The sequence below is a fragment of the Odontesthes bonariensis genome, chromosome 17 (assembly GCF_027942865.1).
Source record: "Odontesthes bonariensis isolate fOdoBon6 chromosome 17, fOdoBon6.hap1, whole genome shotgun sequence".
Classification (NCBI taxonomy): domain Eukaryota; kingdom Metazoa; phylum Chordata; class Actinopteri; order Atheriniformes; family Atherinopsidae; genus Odontesthes; species Odontesthes bonariensis.
Window position 1 is genome coordinate 34,694,573 of NC_134522.1, and position 18,700 is coordinate 34,713,272.

General features: G+C 49.6%; 2 protein-coding genes across 6 annotated transcripts in view; one reads left to right on the forward strand and one right to left on the reverse strand.

Moving 5' to 3' along the window:
• Nucleotides 1-8,818, forward strand: part of hectd1 (HECT domain containing 1) — a 61,954-nt gene extending 53,136 nt beyond the window's left edge. For all 4 annotated transcript variants that reach the window (XM_075448253.1, XM_075448256.1, XM_075448254.1 and 1 more), the window contains 7 exons: nt 2,661-3,145; nt 3,597-3,755; nt 4,759-4,837; nt 6,644-6,737; nt 7,542-7,692; nt 7,775-7,919; nt 8,000-8,818. In XM_075448253.1, the coding sequence (XP_075304368.1) occupies nt 2,661-3,145; nt 3,597-3,755; nt 4,759-4,837; nt 6,644-6,737; nt 7,542-7,692; nt 7,775-7,919; nt 8,000-8,137 (1,251 nt within the window). In that variant the 3' untranslated portion in view covers nt 8,138-8,818. The remainder of the gene's footprint in view (nt 1-2,660; nt 3,146-3,596; nt 3,756-4,758; nt 4,838-6,643; nt 6,738-7,541; nt 7,693-7,774; nt 7,920-7,999) is intronic.
• A 290-nt stretch (nt 8,819-9,108) lies between these two features.
• Nucleotides 9,109-18,343, reverse strand: ap4s1 (adaptor related protein complex 4 subunit sigma 1). Of its 2 annotated transcripts, XM_075448258.1 has the most exons (6): nt 17,853-18,343; nt 17,450-17,605; nt 15,533-15,619; nt 13,386-13,454; nt 11,189-11,200; nt 9,109-9,949 (listed from the first exon to the last, which is right to left on the reverse strand). In XM_075448258.1, the coding sequence occupies exons 2-6, from the start codon at nt 17,585-17,587 to the stop codon at nt 9,821-9,823; spliced, it is 435 nt and encodes a 144-aa protein (XP_075304373.1). In that variant the 5' UTR covers nt 17,588-17,605; nt 17,853-18,343; the 3' UTR covers nt 9,109-9,820. The 2 variants fall into 2 exon arrangements, with proteins under 2 accessions (XP_075304373.1, XP_075304372.1); XM_075448257.1 differs by lacking the exons at nt 13,386-13,454; nt 15,533-15,619; nt 17,450-17,605; nt 17,853-18,343 and having other exon boundaries at nt 9,868-9,949; nt 11,189-13,344.
• Nucleotides 18,344-18,700: the final 357 nt, after the last annotated feature.

The following is an 18,700-nucleotide window of genomic DNA, read 5'->3' on the forward strand; positions in this document are numbered from 1 at the left end:
CTGACTGATGGAATAATCCGCAATGGCTCTGGATCTGAACAACGCGTTTTAGGGTGAAAGCTGCTAAATGGAAAAGTCGCACGGTTGTGTTGCTGTTACGTGTTGAGGTAACTCGCTTACTGTGGCAAACATGTGCACATAAATGTTATTCTAACATGCGTGCTGAAAATCAAGTTTAGGGCAACCTGTTATCTGGCTCATGACGACTGGAGATGTTAAATACTAGTTGTTACCTGCTAGCCTGCTTTTGCGAGACGAGTCATATGGAAACTAAACTCAGTGGTGTTGAATGGAGAAATTCCTTGTTCACGCTGGATGGTTTTAAAAAACAGCAGACTTGATTTGGGCGTTTTTTATAGTTAGAAAGCAGAGATTGTTTTTTTGTTTTTTTTTCAACTGAGGAGCTCTCTTGACAGGGGTTAAGAACTAGTCACTGTTCGCTACAACTTGTCTTGAACACCGTGAGAGCTAGCTAAAGCTCCGGTAGAAATGATTAGCTCCTGTTCGCTCGATATTGTTAATACAGTTAGTGTCAAGCTTGTTTTTAACGCTACGTAACAGAAACACTGGTCGCTAGCAATGTTATTTATTGACTCATTGAAATGTAATGGTTTCAAGCCGCCTAAAAATAGCGAACACCGCCCATCTCGCTCTAAATTAAACACCAGGGTGAAATGATATCTGGTAGTCCAGTGGTTAGTTCTACCCAAATGTGAGAAACAGTGATTGGCCATTCTATTTGCTCTCAAAAGTGCTAGTGTTATGACACCACACCACTAATCTAAATTAAGAGTGACATTTACTTACGACCAATTACTGTTCTGACATCTGGGTAACCATGTTACAGAAACCAGCTCTTCTTTTAACACTGGCCCAATGGTGGTAAATTTAAGCTTAGTGTGGCTGGTAGAAAAGAAAACGTACTAGCCATTTTGTGTTTGGCTAGTAACATTAATATCTTCTTGCCATTTTGGGTGGTGGTGAAAAAAGTTAATTTCGAGCCCTGTTTACAGTTAATACTGATGTTCCATTTGAACTAACACAAAATATTCTTGCAGGATGAGTGTATTAACAGAGGAGGATTCTGCAGCTGTGAAGCAGATAGACTCAGGGATCAAGTGCAGCTGGAGATGGGCTTGGGTCAAACTTGAGGGAAAGGTTTGCGTGAAGGGGCAGGAGGTGTCCTTCAACATAGTGAAACAGTGTTCAGTGAAACAGTGTTTGTTGAACAAAGCTCGTCATACCCCGCCCCCTGGGCCGCGCGCGCGCTCTTCTCACCTTTTTAACCCCTGACTCATTTACATGCCTGATGTCCACCCACCGTGTCCACCATGTCCACCGTGTCCACCGTGTCCACCGTGTCCACCGTGTCCACCGTGTCCACCGTGTCCACCGTGTCCACCGTGTCCACGTCAACTATCTGCAGGCCAAAAGCTCTGGATACACCGTCCACACCAAGTATCTCCAGCCTGGTTGGACTTGGTTTTCAGAGACCAAAAAACACCAAAACTGATACAAAGCACGCCATTCGTAAAGAAAGACTCAGGCCATGTCCACATGAACATTTCTGAGCTAAAGAAGGGCAAGTTTCTTACTCCTTGAAAGACCGAGTGGGCTAATTGTTGCAGATATGAAGAACACGCATGACTCTTCATTGGACAAATGATATAAACTCTTTATGAAATGAAAATAGAATTCTGAGCAAACACAGCTTTGTGCTGAAGAAAAGACGAAACCTTAAGGTTTCCTGCATTTTTACCACATCATGGATATATCCGGACAGGAAATGAAAACCCTGTAGTTTAAGACCATGTGAGGCCTGTTTAAGGTCCGTATTTTCCAGACTAAAACAAACGGATATAAGTCATATTTATTTAGAAATTTATTTCACCAAATGTCTCTGCGACACTTGGGCCATGGGGATGTCACATGTTGATCTGATCCGGTGACACGTTGTGTTCTGTTAGCTGCTTTTTAATGAACTCACGGAAACTGTGGACCTCGGCCTGGAAGTCTGCGGCAGCTTCTGGCACACCGCTGCTCTGATAGAGGCGGCTGCGTAGCACGGAGCACTAACTCAAAGGCCCGCCTGCAGAGCCATTTATATTCATCTCCTTGGCAGTACCAGGGTGTGGAGACGTGACCGCACCGCTGACCAGCCTCTCCCAGCAGGATGCTGTTCCAGCACCCACCTGTGGACGCGTTCCTCCAGCTCGGCCATCTTGCTTTCAGCCCTCGATTAGCTTCCTTTGTTTTCTTCACTGCAGTCAGATAACCTCTGCTTTCTCACTCCAAACTTTGTTTCTGCTGCTGGATGACGGTTTTCGGCTGCATGTTGTACGACCTGCAGTTTATGTTAAATTGTTACGTTAATGTTTCAGTGGCACAGGAGCAGCATTATAGTTGTCCCTCACAGCTGTAGATAGCAATGTTTACGCTTTGGTTCATGTCAGTCAGTATGAATTAACATTTATAAACATGTTCAATTATATTTATTTTGATATACAAGTCAAAAATAAGAATAACCATCACCAATAAGAAGAACAACTCGACCTGAGTTTGAGTTTGAACTCGATTTGTCCGCCTATTCAGGCATGTAGAGAGCAGATCAGCAAACCTGTGCAGTATGCTGAGCCTCATTCTGTGTCTGTGTGCATCAGGTGGACCTCGGTGGGGGTCTGAAGCCCCCTGGCTTCTACGTTCAGCGTTCCTGCGGGCTGTTCTCGGCTCCATTCCCTCAGGACAGCGAGGAGCTGGATGGAATCACAAAACTCTTCCATTTCCTGGGAGTTTTTTTGGCCAAGTGCATCCAGGACAACCGGCTGGTGGACCTGCCAATCTCTCAGTCCTTCTTCAAGCTGCTCTGCATGGGGGACATCAAATCCAACATGAGCAAGCTGCTGTACCAGTCGCGTGGTTCCCCGCAGGGTCACATGCCCGAGCGGCCCCAGTCGCAGCCCTTCCTGCTGCTGTCAGAGCTGCAGTCAGAAGCGTCCACAGAGGAGAGCCAGGAGACCTACTCAGTGGGCAGCTTCGACGAGGACTCAAAGTCCGAGTTCATCATGGACCCGCCTAAACCCAAACCGCCCGCCTGGTACCACGGCATCCTGACCTGGGATGACTTCCAGCTGGTCAACCCTCACAGGTAAGAGCGGTGCTGGTGGTCTCCATCTCAGTGTATCAGTTCATCTGTTCTCCCTTTTAACCACTGATATGTATGATTTAAGATGCTCAACTATAAGGTCAAACATTCAGCTATTCAGCATAGGTCTGCTGTGTGTGTGTGTGTGTGTCCTCCCTCTTATTAGGAGGACATTTTTCTTTACTTCAGAGCTGACTTACAGTTGGAATATTGTTTGAAATAGTCACAAATTTTATTTCCAAACACTTAAAATGAAGAGAAGGTTGTAAAGATGAAGTTTTCTTGGTTTCTTTGTGCAGCATGTAACCATAGTAGCAGCATCATTCAGTGATTACACCTTGTTGTTGATCTGAATGGAAGGGTTAGCTCAAAGCTAAAGAAGATGGAGCAACATGATTTGGTTAAACTGCTTTACACACTGTCTCATTCCTCTCAACATCCTCCATCTTTTCAGAGCCCGTTTTCTGAAGGAAGTGAAGGAGCTGGCAGTGAAGAGAAGACAGATTTTGGCCAACAAGAGTTTGTCTGAGGATGAGAAGAACACCAGACTGCAGGACCTGATGCTGAGGAACCCACTGGGCTCTGGACCTCCCCTCAGCATCGAGGACCTCGGGTAAAATACACACACAGCCTGCAGGTTGTCATGGAAACATTCAGCAGTCCTCACTGTTTCCACAGAGGTTGGAAAGATATTTGATTCAAACCAAATGGGACATTTCAAGGTAATATTTCTGAATCTGACTGAAAGCAAATACATTTTTATTTATTTATTTATTTATTTTTATCAAATACGTCGTTTGTGAGACATGATGCTATGAAATGAACTTTTAGAGATAAAATGATAACTGGGCACTTGAACAAAAAGGAGCTTCCACTTCAGCAAAGATGAAAATATGCTGCTCAGATCCTGAGAGCAGCTTCTAAGACATGAACACGCTGTTGCTTCAGCAATAACTCAATAGAATTGCTTCTTACCTGAACTGATTTAGCTTGTACCTACAGCTGTTGAGTCGTCACTTTCCTTTCAGCTCCTGAGGAACAGCAGGCAGCATGATAACACACGTGTAGCTGGGCCACCACATTCTATACTGTCTCTGTTATGAGACCAACGCTTGTGATGCAGTCAAACCCGTATTTCCCTCGTCTCCAGTCCAGTTGACACACTGCATGTCACATTCACATGGCTTTATTCTGTTCGACACGCGGCCCGGAGAAGCCGGGAGTCGAACCAGCAACCGCCCGGTTTGCAGGCAAGGACCCTGAGCTCCAGCCGCAGTGTTGGCTCTTAGATAGGGAGAGGGTCTCCCTGCTTAGTGCAGCATGTGTTCCCAGTGGGAGGCGCTCTGTAGCTCCTCAGAACCGGGCTTACGGAGGAAACCAGAACTTCTGCCTGGAAACCAACACATTTTTAATGTAAAGTGTGCTATTGGTTTAGTTTTGCATGTTCTCATTCTGTCATGCATTGAAATGAGATTAAAAGTTGGACAGAGAATTCTTATTTATTGAAATAAGTCATTGAAAGGCCAGTTTTTGCCATGATGTTAATGTCCTGTGGTGAATATGTACATTTCCCACTGAATTTAATCGATATGTCCGATGTTTTTACCTCCATGCAGGCTCAACTTTCAGTTTTGTCCGTCCTCCAAAGTTCATGGATTTTCTGCTGTGGATCTCAAACCAAACGGAGATGATGAGGTAACCCCACCCACATCATTCAAACGTCAGATATTAACAGAAAAGACACGAACAAACTGAAACATTTCTGAAAGAGAAATTCCACTAAATGATTGAAAAGGCCTGGAATAAACACACAGAGTTTGTCATGTAGAACTCTATCAGAGGCTGAAATATGTCAGATGGTGCAACACTGTGGAAAAACTTCTGCTGATATCAGACTTTTTACAAAAAGATTCAACTTTGGAGTGTGTACAGAGGGCCTCGGTCCATTAGTCATCCAGGAGGAATTCATGCAAGTCCCCAGCCACATCATCTGGGTCCAGTTTTGGAATGACTTTTACAGGAAATCCTCTTTTTCTTTCACACTTCATGTTTAAAGTCATTGCCTCCCGTAGTGTGTGTGCATTGGCACCTCGGAGATCACCTTCATTCTTCTGCTCTTCACTGAAGCAGAGGGGAACACTGCAGTTCCTGCTGCCATAGAAACTACAGTTTTACTATAGAAATCAGGAGACAAACCTTTGGAAAGTTGAAGCATAGCAGAAAGATGTGCAGTTGAAATCTTCAGAAATCCCCATAAATGGACTCGGCTGTTGTCTTTGGAACTTGGCGACAGCTTAGCTGATGATGTCACACACAGCGTAAGCAGATAACCCATGAACTCTCAGTAACTATCAGCAAACCGAGATGCAATGTGTCCAGAACTACGACCGATGGAACAGGCTCTCCTCCTGCTGTCCAGCCGCAGAGACTAAGAGTCAGGTGGAGGTGTCAGTGGTTCTTGCAGCCATGTCTTATAAAGCAAATGATAGACCCTACCCCATGTTCCGCTGTGTAATTTGGAGAATTATCAGCAGAAAATCTGGCACCAAAGCAACAGATCTGATGTGCATGTTGCTTCTGGCGTATTTCAGCAAGCTTATTCGCTGTGGGACGGGTTTGAATTGCATTCTTCTGTAAAGAATCAGCGTCTCCACTCACTGTAAAGTGAAGCAATCTGTTTGTGTGGATGTCTCTCTTTGCTGACGATTTGTTTGGGATCAGAAGTTCCAACAGATGATTTATCTGGAATAATGTCCTCAGAAAGGATTTTCCATCCTTTCCACAGCATTCTACCAGTAACTAACCATGACTAACCCTAACCTAACCCTGACTAACCCTACCCCTACCCTGACTAACCCTAACCTAACCCTGACTAACCCTACCCTGACTAACCCTACCCCTACCCTAACCCTACCCCTGACTAACCCTAACCTAACCCTGATTAACCCTAACCCTACCCCTACCCTGACTACCCTAACCCTGACCAACCCTAACCCTGACTAACCCTAACCTAACCCTGACTACCCCTACCCCTGACTAACCCTAACCTAACCCTACCCCTGACTACCCCTAACCCTACCCCATACTGCATGCTTCTACAGGGCTCTGCTCTGTTCAGCTCTTCAGCACCTTGACATTTAGTTGTGAAATGGAAGCAGACGTCTGCTGATTGAGCTGATTGAGCCATCAGACTTTCATTCGAACAAGTCAAGGAACCAACATCTGGCAACATAAGTGGGATGAAGTTTTAAACCTGTATTTGACCTCCTTTTGTCTTTTCTTTTTTTAACCCCAGTTCTGCATGCCATTAAGCTGTTTCTGTTAATATGAAAGTGTTTTTTTTCATTTCATCCGGTCTGGATAAAGTACAGGGTCAGGGTTAATGGGCTAATGTTCTGGGCGTGGGGTTCACGTGTCCCTCGCTCATGTCTGGCACATTTCAGGGCTCTGCCTCGCTTTAGTGAAGTCGAGTGTCTTTTTGTCTTTGTGCTTGATGTGCAGATGGTGACCATGGAGAATGCAGAGGAGTATGTGGAGTTGATGTTTGACTTCTGTATGCATACCGGCATCCAGAAACAGATGGAGGCCTTTAAAGGTACACACACAGTTTCCCTTTAGCAGTTATTCATGGAGGTCGTGCATTCTCAGCCCTGACCATCACATCTTAATCCCTCACCTGAAAACCAAGCGTTCAAAGATTCTCCTTCCCAGTGACACGGATCCACACGCACGCACGCGCACACGCACACACACACACACACACACACACACGTGGAAGACTTGACCTCAGGGTGGTCTTAACTGCATATGTGGCCACCATTAGTAACATAATGTTCCCTTACCTTTTCATTTTGGTTGGGGAAGAGGAATGAAGTGAACACATTGAGATGTGGAAGATCAGGAATCAGTTGGCAGAAATGGATTTTCTAGATTTGAATTGAAAAGTCCCATGATGAGGGGAAAAAGAAGTTTGCTGTCAGGATGCTCCCATCAGACTGATCCAGAAGCTCTGAAACCTTCATCCATCACCTCGTAATATTTTCTCATTTCTTTTCAACACAACATTTTGCTGTTTGTTTCGTATTAAATTCGTGATGAGGAGGTGTCATGAGCTCCTGGGAGATTGAAAGCGCTCATCTCTGCAATCCTGAACAACATGTGTTTAAATTGGACCATAGTAACCAGAACCAGTTTCCTCTCTGAGAACACTTCAACAACAGAGAACATTACTCCATTTCTGTCCGTCTCTTCAGACAGCATCATCATGAAAACCTCCCTCCCTTCATCTTATCCCATGCTAGCTTTCTTTCAGGTTACTTCAGATATTTTCTGAAACCATTAAGTGAGGAATCAGTCGGGTTTAAACAGCTCTGCTCATTTGGTTTCTTCTTCTCCTCAGAGGGTTTTAATCGTGTGTTTCCAATGGAGAAGTTGAGCTCCTTCAGCCATAAGGAGGTGCAGATGATCCTCTGTGGCAACCAATCTCCTTCTTGGACTGCTGATGACATCATCAACTACACTGAACCAAAGCTTGGCTACACCAGAGACAGGTACTGGTTCTCCTCCATGTTCTGTACCCTCGTGTTTTTAAAGCTGAAGATAAATGGTTTCCTTCCTCCTCCTCCTGCTTAGCCCCGGCTTCCTGCGGTTTGTCAGAGTTTTATGTGGGATGTCGTCTGATGAGAGGAAAGCCTTCCTGCAGTTCACCACCGGCTGCTCCACGCTGCCCCCCGGGGGTCTTGCTAACTTGCACCCGCGCCTCACCATAGTCCGGAAGGTAAGTTTGGCCCTGCAGACGGTCCTTTAAAGGGTGGTTGGTGGTGATAATGTGTGCTGACGGACTGCTGCCCCCCGCAGGTGGATGCCACAGACTCCAGTTACCCCTCAGTCAACACGTGCGTCCACTACCTGAAGCTGCCCGAGTATTCATCCGAAGACATCATGAGGGAGCGTTTGTTAGCCGCCACCATGGAGAAGGGCTTCCACCTGAACTGACCTCTGACCCCCCCCCCCCGCTGTCACACTGAGCATGCACCTCGCAGCCGTCTGTCTGTACTGTCGGACCACCCGGACAGGGACAGACAGACAGACCGCCTGCTGGTGGAAGAGCTTTACGTTGCAAAAATAAAATTAAAGAAAAGCTCTTGCCCTCACATCGTTGACTCCCCCCTCCCTCGCCCCCTCCTCGTGATGGGCAGCGGCCCCCCACCTCCCGAGCTGCCGTGGGTTTGTTTTCAGCTCCGATGCTGCGGGCTGGCGTGCGTTGGCGCCCGCTCGCTCGTCTCCTCCTGCTGTCTGTTCAGGCCGCTGCCTGCTTTGACTCGTAGCTTCTGTTTCCACTTCCTCCCCTTCAGTCAGGCTTGTTTTTAGTTTTTCTTCCATTTCTTTCTGCTTCTGTGTGTGCAAGGTTTTGGATTGTTTCTGACCAGCTGAAAAGGTCAAAGTTCAGAGAGCATTTGGTGTTTCTGATTAAGCTGTAGACACAAACACTGGTTATGTGCAAGGCACATCCCACAAGAAGAAAAGCAAAAGAAAGAAGCTCTGCTCTCCCTGTATTTTCTTTGTATATTATAAACATTTATTTAACTGAAGTTGCGGTTTGAGGTAAACAGATATTTTCAAATGTGTATGCTCCAAAAGAATAATCATTAAAATGTTTGCAAAGTATGAAGTAAAGGTGGTGTCCTGTGGTGTTTGGGTGAACCGGAGAGGGATTTGGCATGTAAGCCGTGTTCAGTGTAAACCGGATCAGTTTGAGGTTCTGGTGCCGTTTAAAACCATCACACAGTTCATCTATTCATTCAGCATACAGTGGAGATACTTTCACATTTTAAAAGTTGTAAATATTTCTATATTTTACTGAAAAATCCATGTTTCAGTTTCCAGACAAACATCTGATTAAAACTGAACTGTTTCAGTCTGCAAACCAAAAACCTGTTGAACAGACGAGTCTCTTTAATGCAGAATGAATGAAAAACAGGAACATTTATTTCAGTCTCCAGAATGTATCAAACGGGTTCAACACAGCCAGCTCATAATTCGGCTTCACCGGCACTGAGGTGGGAGTCCCACCCAGCTGAGTCGCACTGCTTTCCATCAGGAGTCCCTCCTGCTCATTTAAAGGGCCGGTGTTGGCAGCAGACGGCCAATCAGCAGCCTGAGAAACCAACTGAAAATAACTGAAGTCAAAGCAAGAAGGGGAATCTGGCAGATCTGCAGGCTGAGTGAACATTAACCGTCAGAATCAGCCGCCTCATCAACGCTGAGGAGACGCGACGCCAGTCACAGTGCGTGTGAATAATCAGAAAGAAAACTTTAATAAAGGCCAGCACGGGATCTGAGATAAAAACTGTCGCAGTGTTCTGACAGCACGAGACATTTCTCTGCCACATGGACCCATTCCTGTGCTGATCCCTGATCTCCATCCTAACCTGCTCTGGAAGAAATCAGGGCTGCGCAGGATGTCCCCCCACAGGAAGTGAGCCCCCCATGTTAAACCTGAAGTTAACTCTAACTGCAGCTAACTAACACGGAGAAACTGATCTGACCTGGAGTCAAATGAGTGATTTATTTTGCACCTTTTACAGAGAGATGAGCACCGCCCGAAGGTGGAGCAGGCTGCGGCATGTGAGCACCGCCCGAGGGTGGAGCAGGCTGCGGCATCACCTCCTTTAGGCGTCATCCGTCCGCCATCTTGTCGATGGCGCTGAGCGGAGCGAGGATGCGGCTCTTGTTGGTTTCCACGATGTCGCCGTTCTGGATCATCTCGTCCAGGATGATGTGAACACAGTCCAGGTTAAACATGATCTGATGAGGTCACGGGGTCAAGAAAACCAGCGTGTTCAGGATGCAGAAGGACTTCAGAATAAAAGCTTTACTCAGTGCAGACTGACAGATTCAGGCCCCATCCACACGTAGCCGGGTATCTGCTAAAACGAATATATTTTTCTACGTTTGGACCTGTCATCCACATGAAAACGCATAAAAACGCATCGTAAACGAATGTTTTTAAAAACTCCGGGCAAAGTGAAGATTTTTGAAAACTCCGTTTATGCAGCTGCGTGTAGACAGAGATAACCGGAGTTTTGCATTTTCGAACGTCACAATATGCGCCAAAACAACAACAAATCTGCTTTAAAGTCTAAAGTCGACCTTTGCTAACTGAAGAAGCATGGATGCCTTGAGAACTGTGGTGGTTATTATTGTGCAGGCGCTGTTTACTGCCTTGATTTTACACGCCCAAGTCGTACTCCCAGAGGAATGGCGTGACAATTTCGCATGTCCCGGTCCTCAGTCCTGTCGCTGTCGGAATTATTACGTCCTCATATCGAGGGGCAGTCCACTGTCATGCGATCACCTGTCAGTGTGCTCAAAAAAGTTGCGTGCACACTTTATTATTTAGCTGACGAGGGCAGATTGCGCAAAACAGCAAAATGCATTTGGCTTATCAAGACAGGTGAAAACGCAGATGTTCGGTTATGTGTGGAAGGAGTTTTTTTCGAAAACGAGGTTATGTGGATACAAATTATTTTATAAACGGAGGGGGGGGAATATTCGGTTTTAAAAATACCCGGCTACGTGTGTACATAGCCTCAATCTGTTGCTTTTTAACTGGCTTTGTATGAACTGGACTCATTTGGGATTGAATTGAATTGATTGGATTCTGATTGGATTACACTGAGTTAGTAGCCTGGGAATTCCCATGCCGCTTTGCGCGTGATTTCATTCACCCTGCAAAGGCAGCCTGGAAACCACCTTTTAGGCAGATATCCTCCAGATGTGATGTCTATGGTTCCTCTGTTTGGCACTGATGTGCCCCCCGTGTGATACCCCCCGGCTGACAGACGGGTATCCATAAAGGAGAAATCTGTGCGTGTCCTTTCTGTCACAGGCAGCAGGACGGAGGAAACTGTTTCACACTAAAGGAGGAGAGCTTTTTGGTTCTGTGCTCATTCAGTGAGCATCTGTGGTCGCTCCGTCCCAAACATTCAGTATCAGCTCATTTAAGTGTTAACACCCTGCTGACACGTTCAGCTTAAAGGATACGTCCAGTTCACTCTGTGGAGAGAGAGAGAGACACACACACACGCACACACACAGACGCACACGCACACACACACACGCACACACGCACACGCACACACGCACAGACACACACGCACGCACAGACACACACGCACAGACGCACAGACACACACACACACAGACGCAGACGCACAGACGCACACGCACACACACAGACGCACACGCACGCACACACGCACAGACACACACGCACGCAGACGCACACACACACACAGACGTACACGCACGCAGACGCACAGACACACACGCACAGACGCACACGCACGCAGACGCACACACACACACAGACGCACAGACACACACGCACAGACACACACGCACAGACACACACGCACAGACACACACGCACAGACGCACACGCACGCAGACGCACACACACACACGCAGACACACACACACAGACGCACACACACACAGACGCACACGCACAGACGCACACACACAGACGCACACACACACGCACAGACACACACACACAGACGCACACGCACAGACGCACACACACACAGACGCACACGCACAGACGCGCACGCAGACGCACACACACACACAGACGCACACGCACAGACGCACACGCACCCAGACGCACACACACACACAGACGTACACGCACGCAGACGCACACACACACACACACACAGACGCACACGCACGCACAGACACACACACGCAGACGCAGACGCACACACACACAGACGCACACGCACGCAGACGCACACACACACACACAGACGCACACGCACGCACAGACACACACACACAGACGCACGCAGACGCACAGACACACACACACAGACACAGACGCACAGACACACACACACAGACACACACACACGCACACACAGACACAGACGCACAGACACACACACACAGACACACACACACGCACACACAGACACACACAGACACACACAGACACACACGAACAGACACACACACACAGACACACACACACGCACACACAGACACGCACAGACACACAGACACACACGCACAGACACACACACACAGACACACACGCACAGACGCACACACACACACACACACACACACACAGACGCACACGCACGCACAGACACACACACACAGACACACACACACACACAGACACACACACAGACACATACACACACACAGACGCACACACGCAGACGCACGCACACACACACACACACACACACAGACACACACGCATGCACGCACACACACACGCACGCACGCACGCACGCACGCACACACAGACACGCACGCACACACAGACACACACGCATGCACGCACACACAGACACACACACACGCACACACAGACACACACGCATGCACGCACACACAGACACACACGCATGCACGCACACACAGACACACACGCACACACAGACACACACGCATGCACGCACACACAGACACACACGCACACACAGACACACACGCACACAGACACACACGCACACAGACACACACGCATGCACGCACACACAGACACACACGCATGCACGCACACACAGACACACACACACGCACACACACACACACGCACACACAGACACACACGCACACACAGACACAGACACACACGCACACACAGACACACACGCACACACACACACACGCACACACAGACACACACGCACACACAGACACAGACACACACGCACACACAGACACACACGCACGCACGCACGCACACACACACACACACACACAGTTAAAAACAGGAATCGTGTTGAACTTCTTTCACTTTCAGGGTCGAGCCAGTTAAACAAACATTTGACCTGCGTGCTGAGCCGACGCGCCGTTAGCTCCGAGGAGCTCTGCACAGGTCTGTCTGCATCAGTATAATACCCACAATCCTTCACTCTGCGTGTAACCACAGCAACGCAGACAGACACTGATGTGCTGCCGTGAATCCCACCTTAGAGGTCCTGTCCATTAAAAACTTTTCATTTTGTGTTTATTCTGAGAATCAATTTGTGTAAAAAAATAATAAATCCTGCTATCTAATGTTATTAATATTATTTCCCTAGCTGTACATAATACTGAGCCCAACTTATTTCAGCTCCACCTGTGAACTGACAGGGATCAAACGATTTATTTGATATCTGCAGTAAAAAAAAAAAAACTTTGATCAATACAACTGGATGAAGAGAAATGAACTCACCACCCTGCTGAAGTATTTATCCAAAACCTCCACAAAGTTATGAATCAGCTCGTAGATGGACAGCTCGTTCTGTGGGAGTCAAAACCAGAATATAACAATATGGCCAACAGCTGGTTGTTCATATCCAAACCCACCTCACTGTCTGAGACCCCCACCACGACCCACCTCACTGTCTGAGACCCCCACCACGACCCGCCTCACTGTCTGAGACCCCCACCACGACCCGCCTCACTGTCTGAGACCCCCACCACGACCCGCCTCACTGTCTGAGACCCCCACCAGGACTCGCCTCACTGTCTGAGACCCCCACCACGACTCGCCTCACTGTCTGAGACCCCCACCAGGACTCGCCTCACTGTCTGAGATCCCCACCACGACTCTCCTCACTGTCTGAGACCCCCACCACGACCCGCCTCACTGTCTGAGACCCCCACCACGACCACGACCCGCCTCACTGTCTGAGACCCCCACCACGACCCGCCTCACTGTCTGAGACCCCCACCACGACTCGCCTCACTGTCTGAGACCCCCACCACGACCACGACCCGCCTCACTGTCTGAGACCCCCACCACGACTCGCCTCACTGTCTGAGACCCCCACCACGACCACGACCCGCCTCACTGTCTGAGACCCCCACCACGACCACGACCCGCCTCACTGTCTGAGACCCCCACCACGACCCGCCTCACTGTCTGAGACCCCCACCACGACCACGACCCGCCTCACTGTCTGAGACCCCCACCACGACTCGCCTCACTGTCTGAGACCCCCACCACGACCCGCCTCACTGTCTGAGACCCCCACCACGACCACGACCCGCCTCACTGTCTGAGACCCCCACCACGACCCGCCTCACTGTCTGAGACCCCCACCACGACCCGCCTCACTGTCTGAGACCCCCACCACGACTCGCCTCACTGTCTGAGACCCCCACCACGACCACGACCCGCCTCACTGTCTGAGACCCCCACCACGACTCGCCTCACTGTCTGAGACCCCCACCACGACCCGCCTCACTGTCTGAGACCCCCACCACGACCACGACCCGCCTCACTGTCTGAGACCCCCACCACGACTCGCCTCACTGTCTGAGACCCCCACCACGACTCGCCTCCCCCACCACGACTCGCCTCACTGTCTGAGACCCCCACCACGACTCGCCTCACTGTCTGAGACCCCCACCACGACCACGACTCGCCTCACTGTCTGAGACCCCCACCACGACCCGCCTCACTGTCTGAGACCCCCACCACGACTCGCCTCACTGTCTGAGACCCCCACCACGACCACGACCCGCCTCACTGTCTGAGACCCCCACCACGACCCGCCTCACTGTCTGAGACCCCCACCACGACTCGCCCACCACGACTCGCCTCACTGTCTGAGACCCCCACCACGACTCACCTCACTGTCTGAGACCCCCACCACGACTCACCTCACTGTCTGAGACCCCCACCACGACCCGCCTGACTGTCTGAGACCCCCACCAGGACTCACCTCACTGTCTGAGACCCCCACCACGACCACGACCCGCCTCACTGTCTGAGACCCCCACCAGGACTCACCTCACTGTCTGAGACCCCCACCACGACCACGACCCACCTCACTGTCTGAGACCCCCACCACGACCACGACCCGCCTCACTGTCTGAGACCCCCACCACGACCACGACTCGCCTCACTGTCTGAGACCCCCACCACGACTCGCCTCACTGTCTGAGACCCCCACCACGACTCGCCTCACTGTCTGAGACCCCCACCACGACTCACCTCACTGTCTGAGACCCCCACCACGACCCGCCTGACTGTCTGAGACCCCCACCAGGACCACGACCCGCCTCACTGTCTGAGACCCCCACCACGACCACGACCCGCCTCACTGTCTGAGACCCCCACCACGACCACGACCCGCCTCACTGTCTGAGACCCCCACCACGACTCACCTCACTGTCTGAGACCCCCACCACGACCACGACCCGCCTCACTGTCTGAGACCCCCACCACGACTCACCTCACTGTCTGAGACCCCCACCACGACTCACCTCACTGTCTGAGACCCCCACCACGACCACGACCCGCCTCACTGTCTGAGACCCCCACCACGACCACGACTCGCCTCACTGTCTGAGACCCCCACCACGACTCACCTCACTGTCTGAGACCCCCACCACGATGTACAGAGCAGCATACTGCCGGTACACCAGTTTGAAGTCTTTGTACTCCACAAAGGAACACTGGAAACAGGCAAGTGCACGGTTAGAGAAATAGTGCACGGTTAGAGAAACAGTGCACGGTTAGAGAAACAGGCAAGTGCACGGTTAGAGAAATAGTGCACGGTTAGAGAAACAGTGCACGGTTAGAGAAATAGTGCACGGTTAGAGAAACAGCACGGTTAGAGAAACAGTGCACGGTTAGAGAAATAGTGCACGGTTAAGAGAAACAGGTAAGTGCACGGTTAGAGAAACAGTGCACGGTTAGAGATCCAGGAAAGTGCACGGTTAGAGAAATAGTGCACGGTTAGAGAAACGGTGCAAGGTTAGAGAAACAGTGCACGGTTAGAGAAACAGGTAAGTGCACAGTTAGAGAAATAGTGCACGGTTAGAGATCCAGGAAAGTGCACGGTTAGAGAAATAGTGCACGGTTAGAGATCCAGGAAAGTGCACGGTTAGAGAAATAGTGCACGGTTAGAGATCCAGGAAAGTGCACGGTTAGAGAAATAGTGCACGGTTTCTCTAACCGTGCACTATTTCTCTAACCGTGCACTGTTTCTCTAACCGTGCACTGTTTCTCTAACCGTGCACTTGCCTGTTTCTCTAACCGTGCACGTTTCTCTAACCGTGCACGGTTAGAGAAACAGCTTTTGTTCAGTTCTCAGCATTAGGGGGGTACCTGGTCTGGTTCTCAGCATGAAGGGGGGTACCTGGTCTGGTTCTCAGCATGAAGGGGGGTACCTGGTCTGGTTCTCAGCATTAGGGGGGTACCTGGTCTGGTTCTCAGCATGAAGGGGGGTACCTGGTCTGGTTCTCAGCATGAAGGGGGGTACCTGGTCTGGTTCTCAGCATTAGGGGGGTACCTGGTCTGGTTCTCAGCATGAAGGGGGGTACCTGGTCTATTTCTCAGCATGAAGGGGGGTACCTGGTCTGGTTCTCAGCATGAAGGGGGGTACCTGGTCTGGTTCTCAGCATTAGGGGGGTACCTGGTCTGGTTCTCAGTATGAAGGGGGGTACCTGGTCTATTTCTCAGCATGAAGGGGGGTACCTGGTCTGGTTCTCAGCATGAAGGGGGGTACCTGGTCTGGTTCTCAGCATGAAGGGGGGTACCTGGTCTAGTTCTCAGCATGAAGGGGGGTACTTGGTCTATTTCTCAGCATGAAGGGGGGTACCTGGTCTGGTTCCCAGCATGAAGGGGGGGTACCCGGTCTAGTTCTCAGCATGAAGGGGGGTACCTGGTCTAGTTCTCAGCATGAAGGGGGGTACCTGGTCTGGTTCTCAGCATGAAGGGGGGTACCTGGTCTATTTCTCAGCATGAAGGGGGGTACCTGGTCTGGTTCTCAGCATGAAGGGGGGTACCTGGTCTATTTCTCAGCATGAAGGGGGGTACCTGGTCTGGTTCTCAGCATGAAGGGGGGTACCTGGTCTGGTTCTCAGCATGAAGGGGGGTACCTGGTCTATTTCTCAGCATGAAGGGGGGTACCTGGTCTGGTTCTCAGCATGAAGGGGGGTACCTGGTCTATTTCTCAGCATGAAGGGGGGTACCTGGTCTGGTTCTCAGCATGAAGGGGGGTACCTGGTCTATTTCTCAGCATGAAGGGGGGTACCTGGTCTGGTTCTCAGCATTAGGGGGGTACCTGGTCTGGTTCTCAGCATGAAGGGGGGTACCTGGTCTGGTTCTCAGCATTAGGAGGGTACCTGGTCTGGTTCTCAGCAATAGGGGGGTACCTGGTCTAGTTCTCAGCATGAAGGGGGGTACCTGGTCTGGTTCTCAGCATTAGGAGGGTACCTGGTCTGGTTCTCAGCATTAGGAGGGTACCTGGTCTGGTTCTCAGCATTAGGGGGGTACCGTACCTGGTCTTTGCTGCGGCTCAGGCAGCAGCGGACAGCGGCAGCCTCCAGCGCCGCCCTCCGGCTCAGCTCCACGGGATGATAGTACCGCGACAGTCGGACCTGTCCCTGCTGGTTCACCATCAGCACAAACCTGATCATCCTCTGAAGGTCTGTGGGCTGCAGAAAGCCAGCTTAGAGCTAACAGAGTCCACTGAAGCGGGTTTCAGAGATGGAAGCTTTAAATCTTTAGCCACAGCTCACAGAGCAGAGAAGTGAAGCCCCCCACGGCCGCAGCAGTTCCGTTAGCTTTAGCACGATGCTAACTGTGTATGCCCGCATTTTAACGGTGCTTTTATCATTTGAATAACTCCATCATATGAAGCTCGAGCGTATCTCGCAGCAGTTCTCAACATGTTTCACTTACCAGCTGATGTTGGCGCGTGTCTGTGGCTAAATAAGCTTCTGAAGTTAAAACTGCGGCCGATTCAGCCCTCGCTTAATTTTCTTGGGTGCGCGCACACGGGGGATTACGGTATTAACGTTTAAAAGCAGCTTTCAAAGTAAAAGTACACAATATCATTTCAATCTGGTGATATATTTCAAAAGCAAACGTAAATGTATAAGCTCTCCTCTCAAAGAGTGTGCCAGAGTATCAGCTTCATACTCTGGGAAACCTTAGAACAGAACTAAAGACGCAATAATCTGTCTGATCTTACCGAACTTTTCCATCTTCAGAGATAAGCCCTTTTTCCATCAACGACATGATTCGCTTTAATTTGATGCGCATCAAGAAGTTAGTGCGATACATGTGATGGAAAAACGGTTAAATCGCTAGAACGCCTGTTTTGTCGCATTAAATCAATTCGCTCGAAATAGGTGGTTCAGGGCTAAGTTGTATCGCTACAGAAGTGATGGAAAAGGTTAATGCGATTCAGACTAGCCACGCATGCGCAGATGGTATTGGTAAAGCGCGAGGATTCGAAGGTTACTAACAGAGAACGGAAATATAACGTTTGACTTTGGTTCTCTAAAGGTTTGGTTATAACCAAACCAAAATCTACCACTTAAAAACGTTCCCTTTCGGTACAGTGAAACCCAAACGTTCCTTGGATGTTTAGGGAACCACCCATATGAAACGTTAGCCAGTAGTTACACTGCTACCAACCAACAACGTTATGCTTAGTTGTTTTTCGGTTGTTTGCAGAACTTAAAGGGACATTATGTAATTTCTTCCCCCATCTAGTGGTGCAATTTTATTTTGCAAAGTTGAAT

Bases quoted from the DNA above. Each gene is read 5' to 3' on its own strand.
- ap4s1 (XM_075448257.1), bottom strand. From the start codon at position 12,546: ATGCGTGTGTGTCTGTGTGTGCGTGTGTGTGTGTCTGTGTGTGCGTGC. The intron at 9,950-11,188 runs GTATCCTTTAAG...TGACCTCATCAG, and splicing joins CTCCACAGAGTGAACTGGAC to ATCATGTTTAACCTGGACTG.